A 23412-nucleotide genomic window follows, 5' to 3' on the forward strand; every position below is an offset into this window, starting at 1 on the left:
TGTCATTTTTTTTCCGACACTGAGTCAATTTGTCCCTCACCTGACCGAAGGGTATTGTTAATGACCGAACGATTATGATGACTGAATGGTGATGATGACCGAACAATATTGGTAATGGTGGAACTGTTATGACAACTGAATGATGATGGTGACTGAATGATGACGGTGACCGAACGGTGAGGGACAAATTGACTCTGTCAGGAAAAAAAATTACGTGACACTTCACCGTTAGTCAGCTCATCTTCTTTTTAGTGCTGTTAGTTTTGGAGGACGAAAATTAAGGTTTCCTGAAGGAAGATGACTAAAGCGTACCTTAGTTTAAAAGAGAAACTAAAAACAAAATCGTTTGATAGATTACGGATTAAAAACATATTTAACTCAATGGTGTTTCCTTTATGGATGTTTTACAAATTAGATATTATATTCTAAAAGGATTCTACACTTTTTTTATTGTCAGTATCATTTGATTAAGACTATTGTTAACACTTTATTTTTTTTCTTTATTTTTTTCTTAAAAGATAATTCTTAGTCTCTTTTAGGTTGTAAATAAGTAGAAATAGATTATATTTTAGTTAAGGTATTAAAATAGGATTATTTTTTAAAAAATGTACTTTATTTTGTATTTTTAGATACTTAAAATGTTTTCAAATAATGTATCTCTTGCACTCGAAAAAATAATCAGAGTGAAAATACAATTTTATTTTCTTTTTGCTTAGATAGGGCTCTAATTGTGCATATTTGACTTGTAACCCCTCTCTTAAGTCTCTGAAATTTCAGAATGGTTCATTGTCAAATAAGAGAAAGCGCCTGGAAGAAGCGAAGGCTTCCCCAATTTCAGAACTGGACGAAGGTTTGAGGCTAACCTAACATTGAACTAGAGAAGACAAGGAGTTGCATTCTGAACCAGAGCACACACACAAGCTGAACCAGGAGCTGCTTCAAACACCTGCAACGTTGTGAAGAGTGAGCCTGTGACCAACGAGAAAAACGTTGGCTCAGAGAAACACATTTTCCGCTCTGCATTGGCATTTCTGCAAATCATTTGGCTCGGTTTTTTCCTTAGCTTTGGTTTATTTTTCTTATATAAAGAACACACCACAGAATCTTCTTTCATTAGTTCATTTTCCTTTCTTTTTTAACTAGGATTAGAATTGAATAGAGGTAGTGAGCTGCAGAGAGCACGTTTGGCAGGGAGAGTTCTTCAGCCCTTGAGTGCAAAGTAACCAGGTGAGTCTTGAATCTGCTCTGCAAGGCTAAGATAACCTGTGAGTACAAAGTTACCTCGTGAACCTTTTGTTCAGCTTCTTTCTTTTTGAATGCAATGCAGCTTATTATTTTTTTGCCATTATCTGTTTTCAATTCTGAAATGTACCCTTTTTATTTTCTTTTAAATTCAGTTCTTTTTCTTTTCATGCACCATTAATATCTTTCTTGCATTGTGGTATTGTCTCTGTTACAATTTTCTGTTTGCTTTTCTTTCAATGCGTTTACGTAAGTCTGAATCTTGGGTTGAAAAGGGTGTAGGGAGAAATTGTTTTTTTTTTTAAATGTTACTGTAATTAAAATGGTGAATTTCTTGTTTATGGGTTAGCAAGGTAGCATTTCATGTCTTGTAAGTTTCTTTTCAGCATTGAAACTCAATCTTTTTGAGTGATTGAACCAGAATTTGCACTATTTCAGTTTCTTAAACAGAGGCTATAGGACCCAAAGTGGGTCTGTTTTGTCCAAGATGTCTTCTTGAAGAAGCAAATTCAGATTCAATTACCCAAATAAATTGAGTATTCAGTCCTGAGTTTTGTGATTCTTCTTGTATACGATGTTATTGGTTCTATTTTAAATCTGAACACATTTGTTTTAAATTCTGTCTTTACCAATTAGCTGTGATTGTAAGTAGAATCTTTCCTTAGTTTAAAACCAATTCACCTTGCATTTGCACCTTGCTTGAATGATTTTTCTGCATCATACCCTGCATAATTTCCTGTTCTGTTTCTTCACCTTGCTTGTATTTTTCATGTCTGAGATTGCAAGTAAAATATTCACTACTTTGATCTTCTTTCAGAATATTGAGCACGGGAAGAAATACAAAGTGATCTTCTTTGTTCGTTCAGCTGAATCACTTAATCTAACAGTTTCGTTAATTGGATCAAATGGTGTAGGGAACTTGGCTTCATCTGCAGTCACGTGAGCACCAATTTTTTGTGCTACAGAGACTATGTGATACAGAGACTTTACGTGTTGTAGTTTTAATTTCATAAATTATCATAATATGTGTGATATTGATACTGGTCTTTCAGGGGTACTGCTGCTGATTTTTCAAACTGGACAAAGGTGGAGACTTTATTGGTTGCCAAATCAACAGCTCATAACTCAAGACTTCAATTAAAGGTGTGATATGGTTGGACCAAGTGTCTGCTATGCCAGTGGATACATGTAAGGTTGTGTTACATTTTGAAACCATTTAGCTTTCGTAGATTAACTATATCTTAGACCATAACAGAGTTGTGTGCATATCAAAGTAATTAATTTGTATCTTTTTGAAATGCTGTCAGCTTTGAAACCCAAATTTATCAGATTTCCAGGTAAGCATACTGTGATTCAGATTGAGAAATTTAGAATAGAATATGTCTTACACACATGAAACAACTTAAACATTACTTTTGTTCTGTGTTATGTGCTCTCTAGTTTTACATCTCCAAAATGAGTATACTTGAATGAAGGTGTGCTTGATTGAAAGGTTAGAAAAGTAAGAGGAAAGTGAGAAACGGAATTTGTTTGGTTATAATTGCTCAAATTCTTGGTAGAGTATACAGATTAAAGAAAAGGTTAATGTATTTTTAACTATCCTAATGTATTTTTAACAATTGCTCATATTAGAAGATAAACATTTTTCTTAACTCACATGCAGAAGCGTGAAGAGCTCTTTCTTTTACAGGATACAACAAACAAACTATGGAAAAAGACAATAAGATATGATACATTAAATACAGTAATTGTAAGAGGTTATTCAGATCGATATTCAAATTATTAACTCTAGATTAGTTGTTTGATTGTATTTCAATTGGTTGTGATAAATAAAGTTGTTGAGGATATTTTTGACCATAAGAGAATCATTATGATTGTAAACTTTTTGAAGATGTTGAAAGTCACCTACCATGGTTCTATCAAGTTACATGGATTTCCAAGTATTGTGTCCTTCATGTTCTATAATTTCAATTCGTCGCTTGCAATGTCCAAGAACAATCCAATTGCATTCAAGATTTTTCACTCTGTGTCATAATAACATGTGTATTTGCTTACTGGAATTAAAGAATTACATGTGAACCTGAAAAGGCGATGACAAGTGAGCACTTCATTTCTTGTTTTGTTGACAGCGAGTTATTATTAGTATGACAGCGATGTGTTTCTTCTGTTTTCTTTAAATTGTGACTCACTTTTGCAATTTGTGACTGAGGTGAAAAACTGATATAATGGTGTGGACTCACTTTTACAATTTGAATTATATTTTGTAGTTTTCTACGGTGAATCAACGCTGGATTTTCACAATGCTTTTGTTGTTGATGATGGACTCTCACTTTTCAATTTGAATTATGTTTTGTCTATACTGTGACTTTAAGTTTGGAACTGGAAAGTGAAATCTGTTTGATGTAACAAAACTCTAGCTTTTGACTCCCCGCAGCTTTTAGTAGACAGTCTCATCTATGGTAGGTTTTGATATCCATCTTGTTTTCATTATGTTGTAATATTTGTCATTTAATTATGAAAGCTTAGATTTTTACTAAAATATTCTCAAAAATAGTTGAGGCAGTACTCTAATAAGTTTACTTTATATCACAAAATTAATGTTCTAAGTTCTTTTATATTTTAATTTTTTATTTCAAAAATATATTAGGTTTGCACCGCCTTTAGCATTAATTTGGCAGGATAGACGAGCTACACTAAAACATATTGGTAGATTAAAATTTTCAACAGAGATTCACAGGTCATAATCCACTTTCTCACTCATAAATTCATATCATTTTTATTTAATATAGTAATACATTCTTCTAATTTTACAATTATTTTAGTAATAAATAAAAATAAAAATGGGTCACAACAACCATCATATATTATTGTATATAAACAAGTAAAATATTATATTATTGTTATTATCTTCCTAATTTAACGTATAAACGGTTATTAAGTTGTTAAACTTATTAATATTGTTTTGTATTTTGTTAATATTGTTTATTTTTACAACAGATTGTATGGAGCCCAAAAAATCCAATACACATAACATTGGACCTCCTTATTTTAGTCATCAAGAGTGAACTCTGTGTCTTGTTCAGATGGATCCGTTAGAATTCCGGTAAGAACAAACATGCTTTGCTTTTCCTTTTCAAGAATAAGTTAGGGATAAAAGAAATTCTCTATAAAGAAAAACATTTTCTGACTGTTCTGATAATGAAATTCTTGTGTCGCTTCTCTTGTTGGCAAGTTGTAATGAGTGTCCCAGAAAGCCGAGAGGACGCTACACAGAAGAATCAGTAGTAGCGTTTTTGGCTAGACTAGAAGACACCATCATATTTGCTTTGTTTGAAAGAGTCAAGTTTCCTTTGAATCCCCCAACCTACGATCTGCTTGGCGGCCTCGTTCGTGAAACAGAGGCCCTTCAATTCAAGGTACCTTTTACTTCACCTTAATATGGTTTTTTTGATAGCTTTATTAAGCCTTGTCAAATAATTATAATTATTATATATAGCTTATTGGTTTTTATATTTAAGTCCGTTCAATGACACTACTTTGCAATAAATATATTTTAATTTTGAACACTAATTTGATGGTGTTGCAGGCACATAGATACGATAATCCTGAAGAAAATCCGTTCTTCCCAGAAAGTTTACCACCCGTTGTTGCTGCACCAAAGTACCCATTTCCAGAAGTAATTAATTTCGAAAACTTTTGGACGATTCTCTATTACTTATTGAGTGAAAAAAGAAGGATGTATTTTTGTTTTTAGTTTTTGCAAGGTGCAGGTGCTTCGATTAACATAAACAAGGAAATTTGGGAAATGTACTTTCATGAGCTGCTTCCAAAGTTTGTTAAATGCGGTGATGATGGCAACTATGCACAAACTGCTTTTGCCGATCTTACGTTGTTGCAGGTGAAATTTTTTCCTCGGTCTTTTTTGAGTATGTTAATGGTGATGTTATGAAGAACAGTATTTTATAAGCAGTTTCAAATTTTATTTTATTGAATGGTTTTGTCGATTGTGACTTGCCACACTATTTATTTTGTTTCATAAAATATCTGCAGGCCATCTCAAAAAGGATTCATTATGGAAAATTTCTTGCTGAGGCCACTTTTAGATTTGCTGGTGGAGTCCTCGAGCCTTATATTCGTGCCAAGGTATATATAATGTTTTCATTCTTAAAATTTGTAGTGGTCATGCCACTGAAAAGAGAGTTTCTTAATGCTGCTATTAAGTGTTCTTTATCTTCAAAAATAAGAAGTCCAGTCTATGAAGATACTCATTTAGAATTATGTATTAATAATACTTCAATAGATAACCAACAACAAATCTTATTAAAAATAAATTTTAAATGATTTAAATATTATATAAAGAAAAATAAACTTTAAATTTAATTTAATTTTAAAAATTCAGTTTAAAAAATAAAATGTATATCCAATTATATATTATAAATTTATGTTATTTCTATCCTCTCCAATAATACCAATAATAATTTTATTTCTAAGGTTTACATTAGTTAAGGTTACGGTCTTATTATAATCTGTATTTTGCAGAACAAGGAAACATTGAAGGAATTGACAACACAGAGACTTGAAGATAAGGTGCTGAGGAGAGTTGAAAAGAAGGTCATGGTGTTTGGGCGGGAACTCAGCCAGGAACATGACTTCAAGGGAGAGGTTACTCTCTTATACGAGAAATGGTTAATTCCACTCACATCAAAGGTTGGACTCGAATACTTACTAAGACGCCTCGATTGAAGCCATCACAACACCGTCAAATTAATAAATTAATGTCATCTTATTGTTAATTTAAATTTATTAGTTTCTTATTTAGTTGTTATAATGCCAAATTCTTATGCAAGTCAATTCAGAAAATAATGTTATAACTTTCTAGAAACTTTTGCATACACTTAGACTATGCAAAGAAGTATTGAAAATTTTAATCTTGCAGACCATTTAATAAAAAACAATATTTTTTTGATTTTTTTTTTTAATTTTCTATCATTTTGTTGTATGTTGTACACATATTATAAAATTTGAAATAATGAGAGTACGCATGACACATAAAATGTGAATACTAATTATTATTAATAAAATATATAGTTTATTTCCTTTTTTAACTTTTACTACACGTGTATAGGTTAAAGATTGAATTTCTAAAATATATAAAACATTATAAGTTAAACATTGAATTTCTAAAATATATAAAACATTTTAAAACGTAAAAAAAAAACATAGAACAATGATGCTCTTTTAATTAATTGTAATTTATATCACATTTTTGTGCAAAATCTAATTTAATGATGATAGAAAATTTCCAACATATAAAAAATGGCTAGACTCACAAAAGAAGATTAATCAATCGTATACACATTAAACAAAATTAGAAAAGGTTTTATAAACAAAAATAAGTAAGTAGTGAAACAAAGTAATATATAAAAAGAAAAGTTAGAATTACACTTATCAAACATTCCTATTCTCTAGTATTTTAATTAGATTTAAAATAATTTATGATTTGGTATACTTATTTCTAAATGTAATAAATTTAATCTGTTTTACTATTTAAAATTTTATGTGATGTAGCAAACAAATTTCGCTATGACATATAATATTTACATTATAGGGTTTGTTCCATTTTTGATAGGATAAATAATTAACACGATCTCTAATATGTAATATTTCTCTTTCATGTTGTGTTTCTCTTTCACTTAGAAATTTTTTGTTGTCATTATTATACCTTTCTTTTTACCTTTTTTAGAGCTATCGAATGAGCCCCTTTAATAAGATTTATCTTCCAACATCTCATTCTGCAACTCCAAAAATTCCATTTTTAACCTTATAACATTTTATTCTTATCATACACCTTCAACTTTTTCAAAAATTTTATTTTTAACTTTAAAAAATATATTTTTATTTTCTTCTTTTTCTTATTAAAAACACTCTACACCACCTTAATAATAATTAAATTTAAAATTCAAATATTATTTAATATAATTTTATATTTTAATAATTATTAAAATATGATTTATATTATAATATTAGTTATATTAAAAGTATAAAAATAAAATAATTAAAATAAAAATAATAACAATCAATAAAAAATCATATTAAATAAAATATTTAATTTATTTAAATATATTAAATTATATTAAAATACTAAAATAAATTAAATAATTATTAAAATTTAAATAAAAGACAAAATTTTAAAAATAATTATTTATTTAAAATCAAATAAAATTATATTAAATAAAATATTTAAATACATTTAAATAATATTAATATATTAAATTCAATTAAATAATTATTAAAATTTAAATAAAATATAAATTTCTAAAAACAATTGTTAATCGGATATGGATATCCGTAACATTACTTATCGGATATCTATATCCGATTACAAATCTTTTCAAAATTTTGTTCTTTTTAATTTTAATAATTATTGAATTTAATTTTATATTTTAATATAATTTAATATATTTAAATACATGATTATAAATATTTATTTTTATTATTATTAATTTTATTATTATCATTTTATTTATAATTTTTTAATACAATTATTATTATAATATAAATCATATTTTAATAATTATTAAAATATAAAATTATATTAAATAATATTTAAATTTTAAATTAAATTAAATTATTATTAAGGTGGTGAATAAGAAAGAAAAGAAAATGAAAAAATAATCATTAAAGTTGAAAATGAAAATTTTAAAAAAGTTGGAGGTGTAGGTTGAGATGTTAAAAGGTTAAAAATGTAATTTTTGGAGATGCAGAATGATATCTTGGAGGTGTAGGATGAAACACTCAAAAAACACACAGGGTTAAAAACCCCTAAAGCCCTATAGACCAGGGTCAGGCCATGGACTTTTCTTTTTACAAAATTTAACGTCTAGAAACATAATATCATCATACAAGTAATCACAAATCATGTGTATTTTTTATCCAGCTTTCATTTTATCTTTGTTAGTAATAACTTATAACCATAATTGATTCATGTATAATTATATTTTTTTTACCAATAAAATTAATTTTCTGCTTCATAACTGTTTCTATATTAATTAGTTTAATAATAATGCTTTTATACAATTATTCCTTAATTTCCAAATTTTGTTTTGATAATTTTTTCATCTTAGTTTTGGTTTCTTAAATTTGGTTTGTAAATTTGACAGTTTAGAGATATCCACGTAAAATAGGTTTAAAAGTTAAAAAATTTAATTTAATTTGTAAAATTTTGATGGACTGACGAATTTATTTATAGATGGTAATCTATTTTGTCACTAGTTTAAATCAATATCATTCGATTAAGATTTGTGATCAAAATTACATTATTTTTAATTGGTGTGAACATGTTAAAATTTTGACTTAATAACTTTTTAACTTTTTTAATTTTCCAAATTTAATAAAATTAATATTTATTATTTACAAAGTTATATAATTCTTTTAAAAAAAATTTATGAAACGTATAATTTAGTCATTTACATTAATTTATATATTTTTATGTCTTTTTCATATATTTTATATTATATTCATTTGTCTTTTTTATTAGTTTCTTATTAAGAGACATTGATGTAATTTATTTATTATTATAATTATTATAATTTTTTTTATTTTATATGTTAATAATTAAATATAATAATAATTTTAATTTTAGTATTATAAATTATAACATTATATTTATTTAAAAATATTGTATCTATTATTTAATTATTTTTTATTATAATCGGCTCAATTATGATAAATAATTCAATAAAAACGATCTTTGTTAGATAAAGATAAGTATGATTTTAAAATATTAATTTAATCTAAAAGGTTAGAAAAAAAATATGATTTTATAACCACTAGGATTACATCTAGATTTTGTATACTAACATATATGATATTTATAAGAATTTTGCCTAACAAGGATTTTCACTAAAAAGTTAGTTCTTTTATTACGTGAAATTAATTTTAAACTTTACAAAGTTTGTGGTTTAATTTTTTAATGTATATATATCTATACAAAACATTCAACAAAAGAATTTTATATGACAAACTATAAAAAATAAAAATTTTACACCGATATTAAAAATTCAGTAGATTTGAATTTAAAATCTATCCATAATTAATATTTCAAATATTTATATAGATATCAGAATTCGATTGTTGAAAAATCGAATTTTCAACTGTGTTACTTTTATAATTTCTTTTTTGAAATTTTTTTCATTTTCTTTTAAATAAAAAAAATAATAAAATTATATATTTAAAATATACTTATAATTAAAAAATTATTTTAAATAAGTTTTTATAAAATCAATATTTATACATTTATATTTAATTAAAAAGATATTAAATATCTTGTAAATTTTGAAAATTATTGAACTTGTAAAGTAAATAAAAAAAATAACTAAAAAAACATTAAAAGTGAATTAATTTAGTTTGGGGGCTAGCCCCATCCTAACCCTACCCAAACCCACTTTATGTGGGGCTTTAGGGGTTGGGGCTTTTAAAAAGCCCCCTATTAAGGAGGCTAAAAAATTGGGGCTTGATTTTAGAAGGGGTTAGGGTCAACCCATAGGCCAGATGCTCAAATGACACCTCTACCTCTTTTGTATGTTGATGTAATTCTTTCCTTTTTGTAAAATTAATTTAATCAACGTTCCTATATGTGATGTTGGTATTGCATAGTTGCTTGATCCATTGAAAGCTAAAATACACGTTAAGAACATTGACTTGAGCCAGTAAATAAGTATATATGGTCCTTTTTAATGGGAGGAGGTAATTTATAAAGTAGGTTGGAAAGAACAGTTAACTGTAGTTTGAAGTAGGAATGGTGAAAAGGAAAACTTGAAGATAGACTTAGTGGAACGAGATAAAGGAGATCCATGTGTATATATTGATTACAGTTGGGCATTAATAAAAAATTGGATTTACCCTAGAGGTGGCAAAAACGAAAAAATGCAGTGGGCTAGCCCGCCAGCCTTGCCAAACAAGATGGGTCGGAACAACATTTTCACCTTGAGATGCCAAGCCCAATAGGTCAGCCCTGTGGGTTACTTCGTGCACCCATGTTTTTTTATTTTTTATACTCCAGTTTCGTTTGCTTCATGCACCCTGCTCTTTATTTCTTATAAATTTTTTTAATGTTTCTCTAAGTTTTATTTTGTGCACCCCGAGATGGTTAACTCCACACCCGTTATATGTTTTGTGCTTGTTTTTGGGTTTTAATTTATTTTTTCTCGTTGCACGACAATATTCACATATGCACGTATTCTTTTTTATATATAAAAAATTTATTAAAAAATAAAAAATTACAAAATTTTTAGTGCGTTTTAAAGGTCGAGCACTTCTGTGATTGTTCGAACCCTTCATTTTTGGGTTCGTCCTCCTGGCCATCTGCATAAGAAATGTACAAAACAGAATCAACTCCCACCATCTGCATAAGACTTCGCTCATAAACCATTTTCCCATTCATCTCCTTCAATAGATTTCACTCATCAGTCATCATGTAACACCTCCACGACCAATGTAAGACCACCGAGACGTCATCTTCGAACCCCATCTATCCTCATTTTACACCTCTCTGTAATCACCATATTGGTAGCCAAGGCACAACGCCATCTTCACCTCCCTCATTCACCAAACCAAACCCAGATCACGAGCCGTCGAGGAGCTGATGTGCCTAGCCTGGCCTCGACGGGCCCTGAGTTGTCGCCGCCCCAAAGTCGCGATCTGCCACGAGTCATCCAGAAGCTACCGTGCCTCGTCTAGCCGTCGAGGTCCTCTAACGCCGCCGCTGCTGAAACCGGAAATCACTCACGGCAGCCTTTGGTATGAAGGAGAAAAGAAATCACTTCCTACATCTACAGCTGTGTTTCTGAAGGAAAAGGGAAGTGGGATTGCACGTAAAAATAAAGGATCAGGGCTTGGTCCGTTTCTATCTGTTGCCCTTTTGGACTTAGGCGCCAAATCAATAAATCACAACCCCATTCTTATGGGTGTTGCTCACTACACCATCACATGCTTCTCTCAACACCTCTCCAATTTTTCTTTTTTTCCAAAATATTCTTAGTAAAATATGATTTACTTTTTTCAACTTTACCTTAAAACCCTATAATGATTCACTTTTTCACTTTACCTTTCTCTCTTCACATGCGTTGCAGCACACCACCTCCACCCCCACATTTCATTCTCTCTTTCCCTCTTACTTCTCTCCTTTTCTTCCTCCCTTTCTCCATATTCGTTTCATCTTTTCTTCCATATCCGTTCCTTCCCATTTTCATTAAAGTCGTTCTTGGTGCTTCGTTTATGTCTTCAACTCTTACAAACACTGCAATCCAGATTGGTGTGTTCTTCCTTCTTTGTTAATGCATGTTATTATAATTTTGTTTTTATTGGTACGTTTGGTTTTTGATTATTAGTGTAGGTTTGCTTTAGGTATATTTTTAACTTCTTTTTGTTATGTCGTGTTTGTTAGGATATTTATCCTATTTTATCATCATTATAGTGTGTCAAGGGTTACCCTATTTATCATGATTATATTATGTCTAGGATTACCCTATTTATCATGATTATATTGTGTCTAGGATTACCCTATTTATCATGTAATTGTGTATCAATTTATTCTTATAAATAGAAGATTGTGAGAGGGATCAATTAAGCCCTCTAGAATTATTTTGCAGTTTCAATCTTAAGTTGGTATCAGAGCGGGTCGATCCCGCTCTGGTTTCTATCTCGTAATATATATCTGTCCGGCGCCACAGTTCTTCGTCGCCCGCCACTGTCCGGCCACCGTCCGGCCTCCGTCGCCGCCGGCCACCGTCGTCCATCACTGTCATAGTTTCCTTCGTCTAAACCCTTAGGGTTTTCTTGTTCCAAATTAGTATTATTCGTCTTCTTCAGAAATGGCGTCTGGCAGTACTCTTTCCTTTTCTGGAAGTCCATCAATTACCTCCGAGAAGCTAAATGAAAAAAATTATCTATCATGGTCCTCCACTTCTATGTTTTCTGAGGATGAATATCAAGAGTATTTAAGGTTAAAGTCTAACACCTTGGCACAACCATCTCAATCTCCCAATACATCAACAGCTTGCGTTTCTCAATCTATGGAATGCCAAAATTCATGGGTAATTGACTCAGGTGCTTCTGATCACATTTCTGGTAATACCTCTTTGTTCTCATCTATTTCCTTTCAAGAAAAACCTCATTTCATAACCCTTGCAAATGGATCTAAAACTTCTTCCAAAGGAGTCGGTCATGTTTCTTTGTCTCCCTCTCTCAATCTCAACTCAGTCCTTTTTGTCCCTAATTGTCCTTTTAATTTAATTTCCTTAAGCCAGTTGACTATAATGTTAAATTGTTCAATAACCTTTGATCATAAATCTTTTGTTATACAGGAGCGTGGTTCGGGGAGACAGATTGGAGAAGGATATGAAGCTGGCGGATTATACCATTTTGGATCTCGTCCAAGGGTGTCTTGTGTTGCTACTCCTAATCCTAAAGTGCTACATGATCGACTTGGCCATCCTCATTTGTCCAAATTAAAAAAGATGTGTCCTGAACTTAGTGGTCTCCAAACCTTAGAATGTGAGTCATGTCAATTGGGAAAACATGTTAGATCTTCCTTTCCTAAAAGGTCTCAATCAATATGTAATTCTAGTTTTTCTATCATCCATTCTGATATATGGGGACCTAGTCGTATCTCCTCCTTTGGTTTTAGATATTTTGTTACCTTTATTGATGAATATTCAAGATGTACTTGGGTTTATCTTATGAAAAATCGTTCTGAATTGTTAGCTATCTTTACATCCTTTTTGAATGAAATCAAGAATCAATTTGGTCAAGTAATCAAAATATTAAGAAGTGATAATGCAAAAGAGTATTTCTCATCCTCCTTTTCTGCCATCTTAAGTTCCCATGGTATCTTACATCAGTCTACTTGTCCTCATACACCACAGCAAAATGGTATAGCAGAACGAAAAAATAGACACTTGGTTGAAACTGCTCGTACCCTTTTGCTTGGTGCCCATATTCCTGTCCATCACTGGGGGGATGCCATCTTAACTGCATGTTATCTTATTAATAGGATGCCCTCCTCCTCTCTTGATAATAAAGTCCCTTTCTCCATTTTGTTTCCTAATGATCCTCTCTTTCATACATCTCCCCGAGTGTTTGGCTGTGTATGTTTTGTTCATGACATGTCTCCAGGTCTAGACAAACTCTCCGCTCGCGCTCTCAAATGTGTCTTCTTAGGCTATTCTCGACTTCAAAAAGGATATCGGTGTTACTCTCCTGAAACTAAGAAGTATTACATGTCTGCCAATGTCACATTCTTTGAACAGACTCCTTACTTCTCTCCATCTGTTCAGGATGTTTCTTTCCTCCAGCAGGTCCTTCCTATTCCAATGGCTGAGTCAAATAGCTCCACTATCTCTGTCATTCCAACTCTTGATCACAATCCTTCTACACCTGTTCCTCCACATACTGATATCATCCTACACAAGGCCCCAATGGATAGTCCACCTCCCCAAGACAATGGTGAATCTCCTACTTCAGATTCTTCTCCCTCGTCACATCCTCCCATGCCTCCTGGTGCAAATGATTCAGCATGGCCTATTGCCCTCAGAAAAGGTACTCGTTCCACTCGGAACCCTCATCCCATTTATAATTTTCTAAGCTATCATCGATTGTCGCCCTCCTATTTTTCTCTTTTATCCTCAGTGTCCTCTGTTGTTATACCCAAGAATGTGAAAGAAGCACTTGATCATCCTGGATGGCGACAAGCTATGATTGCAGAAATGCAGGCTCTTGACCACAGTAATACTTGGGAGCTGGTGCCCCTTCCCACAGGCAAAAAGGCGGTTGGTTGTCGATGGGTGTATGCAGTTAAAGTTGGCCCTGATGGTGAAATTGATCGGCTCAAAGCTCGGCTTGTTGCAAAAGGTTACACTCAGGTTTATGGTCTTGATTATTGTGACACTTTCTCTCCTGTAGCCAAGATGACTACTATTCGTCTCTTCTTTGCCATGGCAGCCATTCGTCACTGGCCACTTCATCAATTGGATATCAAGAATGCCTTCCTACATGGTGATCTTGAGGAAGAAGTTTATATGGAGCAACCTCCTGGGTTTGTTGCTCAGGGGGAGTCTGGTATGGTATGCAAATTGCATCGATCTCTATATGGCCTCAAGCAATCCCCACGTGCTTGGTTTGGAAAGTTTAGCTCCATTGTTCAAAAATTTGGGCTAAAACGCAGTGAAGCGGACCATTCAGTTTTTTATTGTCATTCTTCTCTCGGAAAATGTGTTTACTTAATAGTATATGTTGATGATATTGTCATTACAGGAAATGATGTTGTTGGAATATCTCAACTAAAAGAGTACTTGTGTAGACATTTTCAAACCAAGGATCTTGGAAGTCTCAAATACTTCTTAGGCATTGAAGTAGCGCAATCAAAAGATGGAGTTGTAATCTCCCAAAGGAAGTATGCTCTTGATATATTACAAGAAACAGGCATGATTGATTGTAGACCGGTAGACAGTCCCATGGACCCAAACCAGAAATTAAGGACAGAAGAAGGTGAATTATTCTCCGATCCAGAGAGGTATAGGAGGCTGGTTGGCAAACTGATTTATCTCACTATTACAAGGCCAGATCTATCCTTTGCAGTTGGAGTGGTTAGTCAGTTCATGCAGGCTCCATGTGTTGACCATTGGAATGCTCTCATTCGCATTCTAAGGTATGTAAAGAAGGCTCCCGGGCAAGGATTGTTATATGAAGATAAAGGAAGCATTCATGTCTCTGGGTATTGTGATGCAGATTGGGCAGGTTCACCTATTGATAGACGGTCTACAACAGGATATTGTGTTTTTCTGGGAGGAAACATTATTTCATGGAAAAGTAAGAAACAAAATGTAGTAGCTCGATCAACCACGGAAGCCGAGTATAGGGCAATGGCATCACTAACATGTGAACTTATATGGGTGAAACAATTCCTTCAAGAGATTAAATTTTGTGACATCCATACTATGAAGATGTATTGCGACAATCAAGCTGCTCTCCACATTGCATCAAATCCAGTGTTTCACGAGAGGACTAAACATATAGAAATCGATTGTCATTTTGTTCGTGAAAAGTTGTTGACCAAAGAAATATGTACTGAGTTTATTGGGTCAAACGATCAACTCGCAGATGTATTGACAAAGTCATTAAGGGGTCCTCGGATTGAGTTTATTTGTTCCAAGCTTGGTACATATAATTTGTATGCTCCAGCTTGAGGGGGAGTGTTAGGATATTTATCCTATTTTATCATCATTATAGTGTGTCAAGGGTTACCCTATTTATCATGATTATATTATGTCTAGGATTACCCTATTTATCATGATTATATTGTGTCTAGGATTACCCTATTTATCATGTACTTGTGTATCAATTTATTCTTATAAATAGAAGATTGTGAGAGGGATCAATTAAGCCCTCTAGAATTATTTTGCAGTTTCAATCTTAAGTTACTTCTTTCCTTTTCTTCCTCCCTTTCTCCATATTCGTTTCATCTTTTCTTCCATATCCGTTCCTTCCCATTTTCATTAAAGTCGTTCTTGGTGCTTCGTTTATGTCTTCAACTCTTACAAACACTGCAATCCAGATTGGTGTGTTCTTCCTTCTTTGTTAATGCATGTTATTATAATTTTGTTTTTATTGGTACGTTTGGTTTTTGATTATTAGTGTAGGTTTGCTTTAGGTATATTTTTAACCTCTTTTTGTTATGTCGTGTTATCTGTAGTGTAACGTCCGGGCAACTTAAATGTGCGGAACAATACATAGCGCTTATTTAAAAAAGCGCTATCTATACACATGACAATAGATAGCGTTTTCATAGAAGAGCATTATCTATAAATAATTTATATTACTGTATAATTTGAAATAAAAAAATAGATAACGCTTTATATGCGTTTCTTTAACCAAGTGGTGTCTATTTGCACACAATAGATAGGCTTCTTGTGGCTCAAAGGCTAGTGCTCATTTCCTCTTCGTTTTTTCTGATTTTCATTCTTATTTTCCCTACACGAAGCAATCCCCTTCGTTTTCATTTGTCCTCAAAGTTTCTCATTTCTCTTTTGTTCTCATTTCCCCGTGATTCCATTTGCGTATCATTCCCTGCCACCATTAGTGGTTAGAAAACCCTAAGGTTTTAGGAAGAAGAGCGATGAGTTTGGTTGCAGGTTCGTACGAGAAATTCATCTGGGTCTCACCCTAAAGCCCCAATCTCAATCCCTAACCCCTCCTTTTTCCTACTCTTCCCATCTCTCCTCTATCAAAATTGTCATCGTCTCAGGTTCCCTCCACCAAAACTTTGCATCTGTCACCGCCCTCTCCTTCTACGCCCCTCCCAATCTCCCCTTCTCCGCAACCGCATCTCCACCGACGCCGCTGGCTCCCTCACCATTTTTGACGTAGATGGCTTCGTCCATCTTATCACGCTCTCCGTCCACTGCAAATCCGCTATCAACGACCTTGCGTTGCACCCGTCCGGTGAGCGCGCCCTCACTGTTTCCCTAACAACTGCCTCGTCGTCGTCAACCTTGTCCATGACCGTCGTCAACCTCGACAAGGAAGCTACTCTGATCTAGTTCAATGTGACCGGCGACCACTTTTTTGTGGCCGCGAAGGAGAAGGGTTTTGTCCAACAGACTGAGGATGCACGCATATTTTTCGAATTGGAATGCTCCAAGTCCATTCTCTGCCCTGCTCCTGCTAGGGTATGCGCTTATTCAAATTGTTTCTCTGTTTGCTCGAATTATCATCGAATATCAAGTTGGTTATTTTTATTTTCTTTGTTTCTTCTTTTGGTGTTGCTAATTTGTCTTGTATGTTAATGATGCATTTTCTTTATCTTGTAAGAAGAAGAAACGTTCCCTTGGATAAGGAATTCATAACCATTAATTTTGATAGGAAAGGAGAAAGGAAAATATTGGTACTCGCATTGCTGATTGATGTTAATTCTTTCCTTTTGTAGGAGTGTTGGCTTCATAGTAATCTATAATCAAATGCTCTATTGTATGTTTTAACAATGAATTAATGGTCTACATATTTATAATATAGACAAACACCACTGGTATGCAGGATGTTTTGGATTTTAAATGATGGGCTATGTAATTCCTATATAATTTTCTCACTAACTGCCAATCAAGAGAAGGAAGATCAGTGTTGTGTAATACATGTGAATGTAATATAAATTTTCTATTAAGAAAATATTTGTTTGAAGTTTTAGATATTAGTATTGGGGCTGGTCGTGGTATGTATGGTATATGACTATGTTTTATTTCACTGGATATCGAATATGAATTATTAACATTGTATGATCGCTGGGTTCTCATGAGCTTAAGCTATGACCTTTACTGTTATTAGTTATTTATAGTCTTAACCAGTGCTTTTGAAATGCCTTCACCCAGAGATATGCTTCACCTTTGAGGAATAATGATTTTTGTAATTACCACTACAAAAAGGTGCATAGATAACACTTTTTAAGCACTATCTATGACAGTGCTATCTATTATAGATAGCGCTTTTTTAAAAAGCGCTATCTATTAGTATCTGACAATAGATAACGCTTTTTAAAAAAAGCGCTATCTATCGTTGTCTAACAATAGATAGCGCTTCTTTAAATAAGCAAGCGCTTTCTACATTGCCCTTATTAGTTCTTTTGAGTTTGGGTTTATGGGTACACCACCGTGTTCCCTTTCTATGACACAGTGGTGAATGTTTTCTTTGTCATTGGTATTGTTTTCCGTTTTTCGTCGCTTACATGATAAAGCGACTCGTATACTCCGGTATCGTGCATGTTTTCTTATTGACATGATTTGGATTTTCTTTTGTAATTATCCTGTATGTGTGGCCGAAGATATCAATATATATCTCCGGCAACACATACAGGATAATTACAAAAGAAAATCCAAATCATCTCAATAAGAAAACATGCGCGATACCGGAATATACGAGTCTCTTTATCCATGTAAGCAACGAAAAACGAGATAACAATGCCAATGACAAAGAAATCATTCACCACTGTGTGTGATAGAAAGGGAACACGGTGGTGTACCCATAAGTCCAAACTCAAAAGGAGTAATAAGGGCAATGTAGAAAGCTAAAAACGCATCCCATAATCTGTCACTGATTAAACATAAAAGAATGTTAACAAATAACACTTATATGCAAAATCATATATTCACTCACATACCAACCAAGTTAGCTTAGAAAAACTCAACAATTAGAACACAAACTTTACAAAGCAAAAATACAACAATACATCTAAAATGTAGTACCTGATAGGATATAATATAATAGGATATAATATAATAGGATATAATATAATAGGATATAACATAATAGGATATAATGTGATAGAATATAATGGGTGCAAGATAGAAAGAAACAGTTTAGGAATTAGTTAGAAATTGGTTAGCTGATTGGGTTGCCTTTATAAGAAGGTAGGGGTTCTGGTGGCAAGAAAGCTTTGGATATTCTTTGTGTGTAGATAAGAAGGTTGTTCCCGTAGAGGGAGAGTGCTCCCTTGAGAGTTAGTTAGGTGTTGTACCATTAACTCCAGATAGACCTGTCATTCTAATCTAAGCCCCTGGGTCAGCCCTTTTCTAAAGTTAGATCCTAATTTTTTGGCATGACAAGTGAGCACTCAATTTCTTGTTTTGTTGACAGCGAGTTATTATTAGTATGACAGTGATGTGTTTCTTCGGGTTTTTAAAATTTTTCTTTTGCCTTTGGCTTGGTTTTGTGATTCAATCTTTTAAGCTTTTGTTATTCTGCGCTGGATAAAACGGTTTCGAAGGCGGATACACTACATTGTGAATTATTCAGTAAGTTTTTAACACTCTGAAAACAACTCTTTTATTCATTTGTAAATCGCACATTGTCTTGGACGAACAAAAAGGAAAGATGGGCCTGTAAAAGATGTGGCTGGAGAAGATGTTTCTAAGGTTTCTGGGGGAGGAGCTAGTGACTCAGAAGCCAAACCTACGAGGCGGTCAATGAAAAAGGCACTTGGTCAGAACTCAGAAAAACTAGTGTTGTAGTTTCAGTTAAAAAAGGAAGTGGGGGCAGCAACTGATGCAGATGCTAAGAAGCATTCAGCGAAGAAATTAGATGAAAACAAAAAGGGTAGTGGCGGGTCCTCTTCAAAGCAGATTGGGGACAAGAAAAAGGGAGGGAAGACGAAAGCTAACCCTGAAACAGATCTGGCAAAATCAACTGCTACTGATGTGGACAGGGTATTTTTCACACTTTATACGTGTTCGCTTCTGTATATTATCATTATTGCTGCATGTTTTATTCTGCTTTGTTTTTTTTTTTTTTCAAGTAAAGCATTAAACAAATCAATTTTAATTATTTAGGAAGTGGTTTCTTCTCCAAGGCCTGGTACAAAATCAACTAAAGATGAAAGTTCAGAGGAGACTCCCAAGACAAATTTGAAAAGGAAACACAGTTCAGGAAAAGAAAATGTATATCCTTTTCCCTCTGAATTTTTAAATTATGATACTGGAACTTCCTTGATATATTTGTAAGGGAACCTTTGTTTTGGGAAAATCCTTTATGTTGGTCTTGCTAATTTAAAAAGTTTCATTGTGTTCTTGCTTTGGTTGATAATTATCTTTTTCCTGTACCAGGAGTCTGATGTGAAGGACTATGGTGAAAACCTTGAGGATTGTGAGTAAGTACTTAGCATGACTTCCATTTTGACTTGCTGTTGCTGGAAATTTCAGTTAATAAGGGGTCAGGAAGTGCTTCTTGTTATTTGGCATTTACTTTCAAATTATAATCTCTAGTTCTTTTATGGTTGTCTTAGCTGGGGAACATTTGTTTTTACACATCTTAATCTGGACTAATGTTGCTTTGAGTTCATGATGTTTGCATTACTTGTATCACAGTCACATTTATTACATGCATCGTTTTGTAAACCATTCTGTTGAAGTTATTGTGGTCTTGATGGTTTGTGTTCTAGATTTTCTTTATCTGTTTGTATGTGAAACTGTTTTGTAATAATTAAACCAGGGTTTACGTTTGATGTGAAATAAGGAGGGAATATGTGTTTTTATAAAACCAGGCTATGTCATGCACATTAGGTTTATGATTAGATTGCCTGTTCATTTTTATTTAATAGAAATATTTGCTACAAATTTTCACAGATACCTCATTTGTTACAGGTTTTACAAAGGTGTTATTCATTTTTCTTATTCTGGCAAAAAGAAGCGCAAGGTGATTTGACAGTTTATCAAGTCATCTCTCTATCCTCCCCCGTTCCATTATTGACATTAAACTTATTTTTTTTGTTCTTTTATGCTGCTGTGCCCATGATGGAATTCGGAACTTGTCCCTACTGTTTTATCTTCTAACATATGTTCTTTATTTTAGGTCTTGTACGATGATGGTGATGAAGAAACATTAAATCTGGGGAAAGAAAAGTGGAAGTTAATTGAAGTGCAGATGAAGTTGGTCTACGGCATTTCTTTATACACCAAATTTTTTGTGCACATAAATTAATGACAATTATTTCTCGACAGGAAGGACAAAGTGAACGTGAAAGTCTTGATGCTTCCACCGATATGTATGTTCTATGGTTAATGTCATTTTTTGTAGATACATATTTTATTTGTATTATCCTATATTTCTTATGCATGTTTTTATGGGGTGTGCATATATTGTGATGTTGCCCTTCAGAAATTCTGTGCATGTATGCTCTTGGTTTAGTTGGTGCTGTGTGCTTATTATTGATTTGATGGATATATTGTTTCAAAGAAAGCTACCATGGTATATGTAACGTGAAAAACTGAGTGTACACTTTTTGCAAATATGTATTTTTGTGAATGATGATTAGCGATCTTTTGATATGATTTGACCCCCATAGCATAATTCGGAACTTGTCCCCCCTACTCCTTGTCGATTCAGGATGGTTATTTTTGTGTGTTGTATATTTGATGTTCCAATTTTGTCTGGCCTTTAAGTTGTGTTGAGTGCTAAAAGAGATATTTTAAAAAATAGTGTTTGTATCCTTTTATTTCACTAAAGTGATCAATTGTATGAATCAACCAGTGCTGGTGAATCAACCAAGCAAGGGAAAACCAGTGCTGGTGAATCAACCAAGCAAGGAAAGGTGGATGGTTCTTCCAAAAGGTTTGTGAATATCAAATAATATATTCCATTTCCACCTTTTTTACAACTAAATTTTTTACTTAAATTTGTAGCAGTGGAGCTGCAGCATCCAGTAGATCAAAGGGTGCATCCGTGAAGTCTAGCCAAAAGTCCAAAGATGGAAACAAATCCAAAGATTCCAATACTATTAGCAAATCTGAAGACCGAGTTAGTAGAAAATCTAAGGACGCTACTCCTAAAAGTGGTAGCAGTAAAATTGTTGCAGCTGCTGTTAAGAAAATGAGTAATAAATCCAAAAGCTCTGATACTTCTAAGGCTAACGAATCAAAGGATGATGACACTAGCAAGCCAAAATCTGCTGCCAAGTCTAAGCAAGAAACTCCAAAAGGTGGGAAATCCAAGCAAGAAACCTTGAAGTTTGCCATTTCTAAAGGAAAACCTCGTAAAGGTGGTGGAAAGAGTGATGTTAATTAATGGTACTGGTAAAGTGAAATCTGGTTTAATGAAGAGAAAATATGCGGAGGATGAAAACTCAGATGCTTGATCAGAGTTGAAAGTTTCAAGGGCATGACTTAAAGATCGTCAAAGGCACAAGGAAGTTAGTTGAAGAGGGGAAAGAAGCATCAAAGAACATAGAAGTGGGTATTTATTCTCACTGTTTATTCCTTAACTGTATCAGGTTAGCTGTTCATCATTTTGTGGTAATCAATCTCGTTGTTGGTAAGTATTATTTTCTCATGTTAATTAGCTAGACTAGTTTAGTTGTAGTATGAGCTAGTATCCTTAATCACTTTTACATTTATTTCTAGACTAGAGGATGTTATTTTTAAGTCAACACTTGAAAATATTTACCTAGCAACCTTCATTTAAAAGAATGCTTTGGCACACTACCTGATACTGACGGTTGACTGCTTACCACCTATCTAATTAACGTTCTTTGCATTGCTCGGTGCTGAGCTGTGGTTGTGGTTGTGGTTGTGGTTGTGGTGTTGTTTTGTTGAGACAACACGTACAGAATAAATGATGTGGTGGAAGCTAATGTTTGTACGGTTTATTTGGTTTCAATTTGTATCTTCGAGCGTTCCACATTTTAGTCAGTGAATACATGCATATCACCGCATTACATTACGTTTCCCACTTTTTGGTATTTTTAAACTCCACAAACATTCTGCCCTATATGAATATGGCTACCAAATTAAGCTGTTTTTTTATTGCTGTACTGAGTTTAAATATCCTTAGAGACGAATCTGCCAAATTTTATTGATGGATATTTCACATTGATGCGTACATTGTCATACTGAAGTAAGCAAGCTTTTTTGCATTCATTGAATCATGACTTGATTTTGTTATGAATGAAAAGGTGAAAACAGAAAACAAAAGTAGGAATGAAAATCATAAGCAAACCTAAAGGGGAATTCCTGTCAGTCTATATGATGGTCCTGATACGAAGTATGCTTGTTATGGTGAGCCTAAGTTGACTGTGTTAATGTCCCAACTAATGCATGATAATGTAGTTTTCCTTGGGACACAACCCATTCCATTGCCACATGGACGAAAGCTTGGCGTTTTTGTTTAAAATTAACTAGGTACGTGTAAATAATGTATATGTCACAACAAAACTTGTATATCAGATTAGATAAAATTTAACATCGTTGAGTAAAGAAATTTAATCTATTACTTTCAAAAATAAGAAAACCAAATTATAAATCATTTTAAATCTAATTAAAATACTAGATGATGATTCATTTTCTATCCATTTTTGGTAGTTCATTGTTTGTTGAAATTTTCTATCCATTAAATTAGACTTATGAAATTTATAATTACTTATGTATTAGAAATTTGCTTGTTCTAGATTTTTAACACACTTCTAAACATATATATATTAAGAACATATGACTAAATATTAACGATAGTTCGATACTAATCACATAATAATTCTAACAAACAACCAATCTCAAACCTCTTTATAAGATAATACTTGCATTTATATATATATATATATATATATATATATATATATATATATATATATATATATATATA

General features: G+C 32.8%; 1 protein-coding gene and 1 pseudogene across 11 annotated transcripts; both read left to right on the forward strand.

The window, feature by feature from the left end:
* Positions 1–802: 802 nt before the first annotated feature.
* Positions 803–6208, forward strand: LOC108330114 (chorismate mutase 2). Of its 11 annotated transcripts, none has more exons than XM_017564625.2 (11): positions 803–1227; positions 2060–2181; positions 2295–2430; positions 2550–2579; positions 3510–3701; positions 4240–4345; positions 4475–4658; positions 4829–4918; positions 4997–5140; positions 5293–5385; positions 5782–6208. In XM_017564625.2, exons 6-11 carry the CDS (start codon positions 4326–4328, stop codon positions 5983–5985), a joined length of 735 nt encoding a protein of 244 aa, XP_017420114.1. In that variant the 5' UTR covers positions 803–1227; positions 2060–2181; positions 2295–2430; positions 2550–2579; positions 3510–3701; positions 4240–4325; the 3' UTR covers positions 5986–6208. The 11 variants fall into 11 exon arrangements, with proteins under 11 accessions (XP_017420114.1, XP_017420106.1, XP_017420110.1 ...); XM_017564617.2 differs by lacking the exon at positions 2550–2579 and having other exon boundaries at positions 803–1050; positions 1144–1227; XM_017564621.2 differs by lacking the exon at positions 2550–2579 and having other exon boundaries at positions 803–1050; positions 1150–1227.
* A 4677-nt stretch (positions 6209–10885) lies between these two features.
* LOC108331336 (uncharacterized) lies at positions 10886–22332 on the forward strand (annotated as a pseudogene).
* The last annotated feature ends 1080 nt before the right edge of the window (positions 22333–23412 follow it).

Source organism: Vigna angularis, chromosome 4, assembly GCF_016808095.1.
Source record: "Vigna angularis cultivar LongXiaoDou No.4 chromosome 4, ASM1680809v1, whole genome shotgun sequence".
In the NCBI taxonomy this organism is placed as follows: Eukaryota; Viridiplantae; Streptophyta; class Magnoliopsida; order Fabales; family Fabaceae; genus Vigna; species Vigna angularis.

Coding starts and splice junctions, on each gene's coding strand:
- LOC108330114 (XM_052876833.1), top strand. CDS start 4,326: ATGGATCCGTTAGAATTCCG. Junction 4,659..4,828: donor CAGAGGCCCTTCAATTCAAG/GTACCTTTTACT, acceptor ATGGTGTTGCAG/GCACATAGATACGATAATCC. Junction 4,919..4,996: donor CAAAGTACCCATTTCCAGAA/GTAATTAATTTC, acceptor TTTTGTTTTTAG/TTTTTGCAAGGTGCAGGTGC.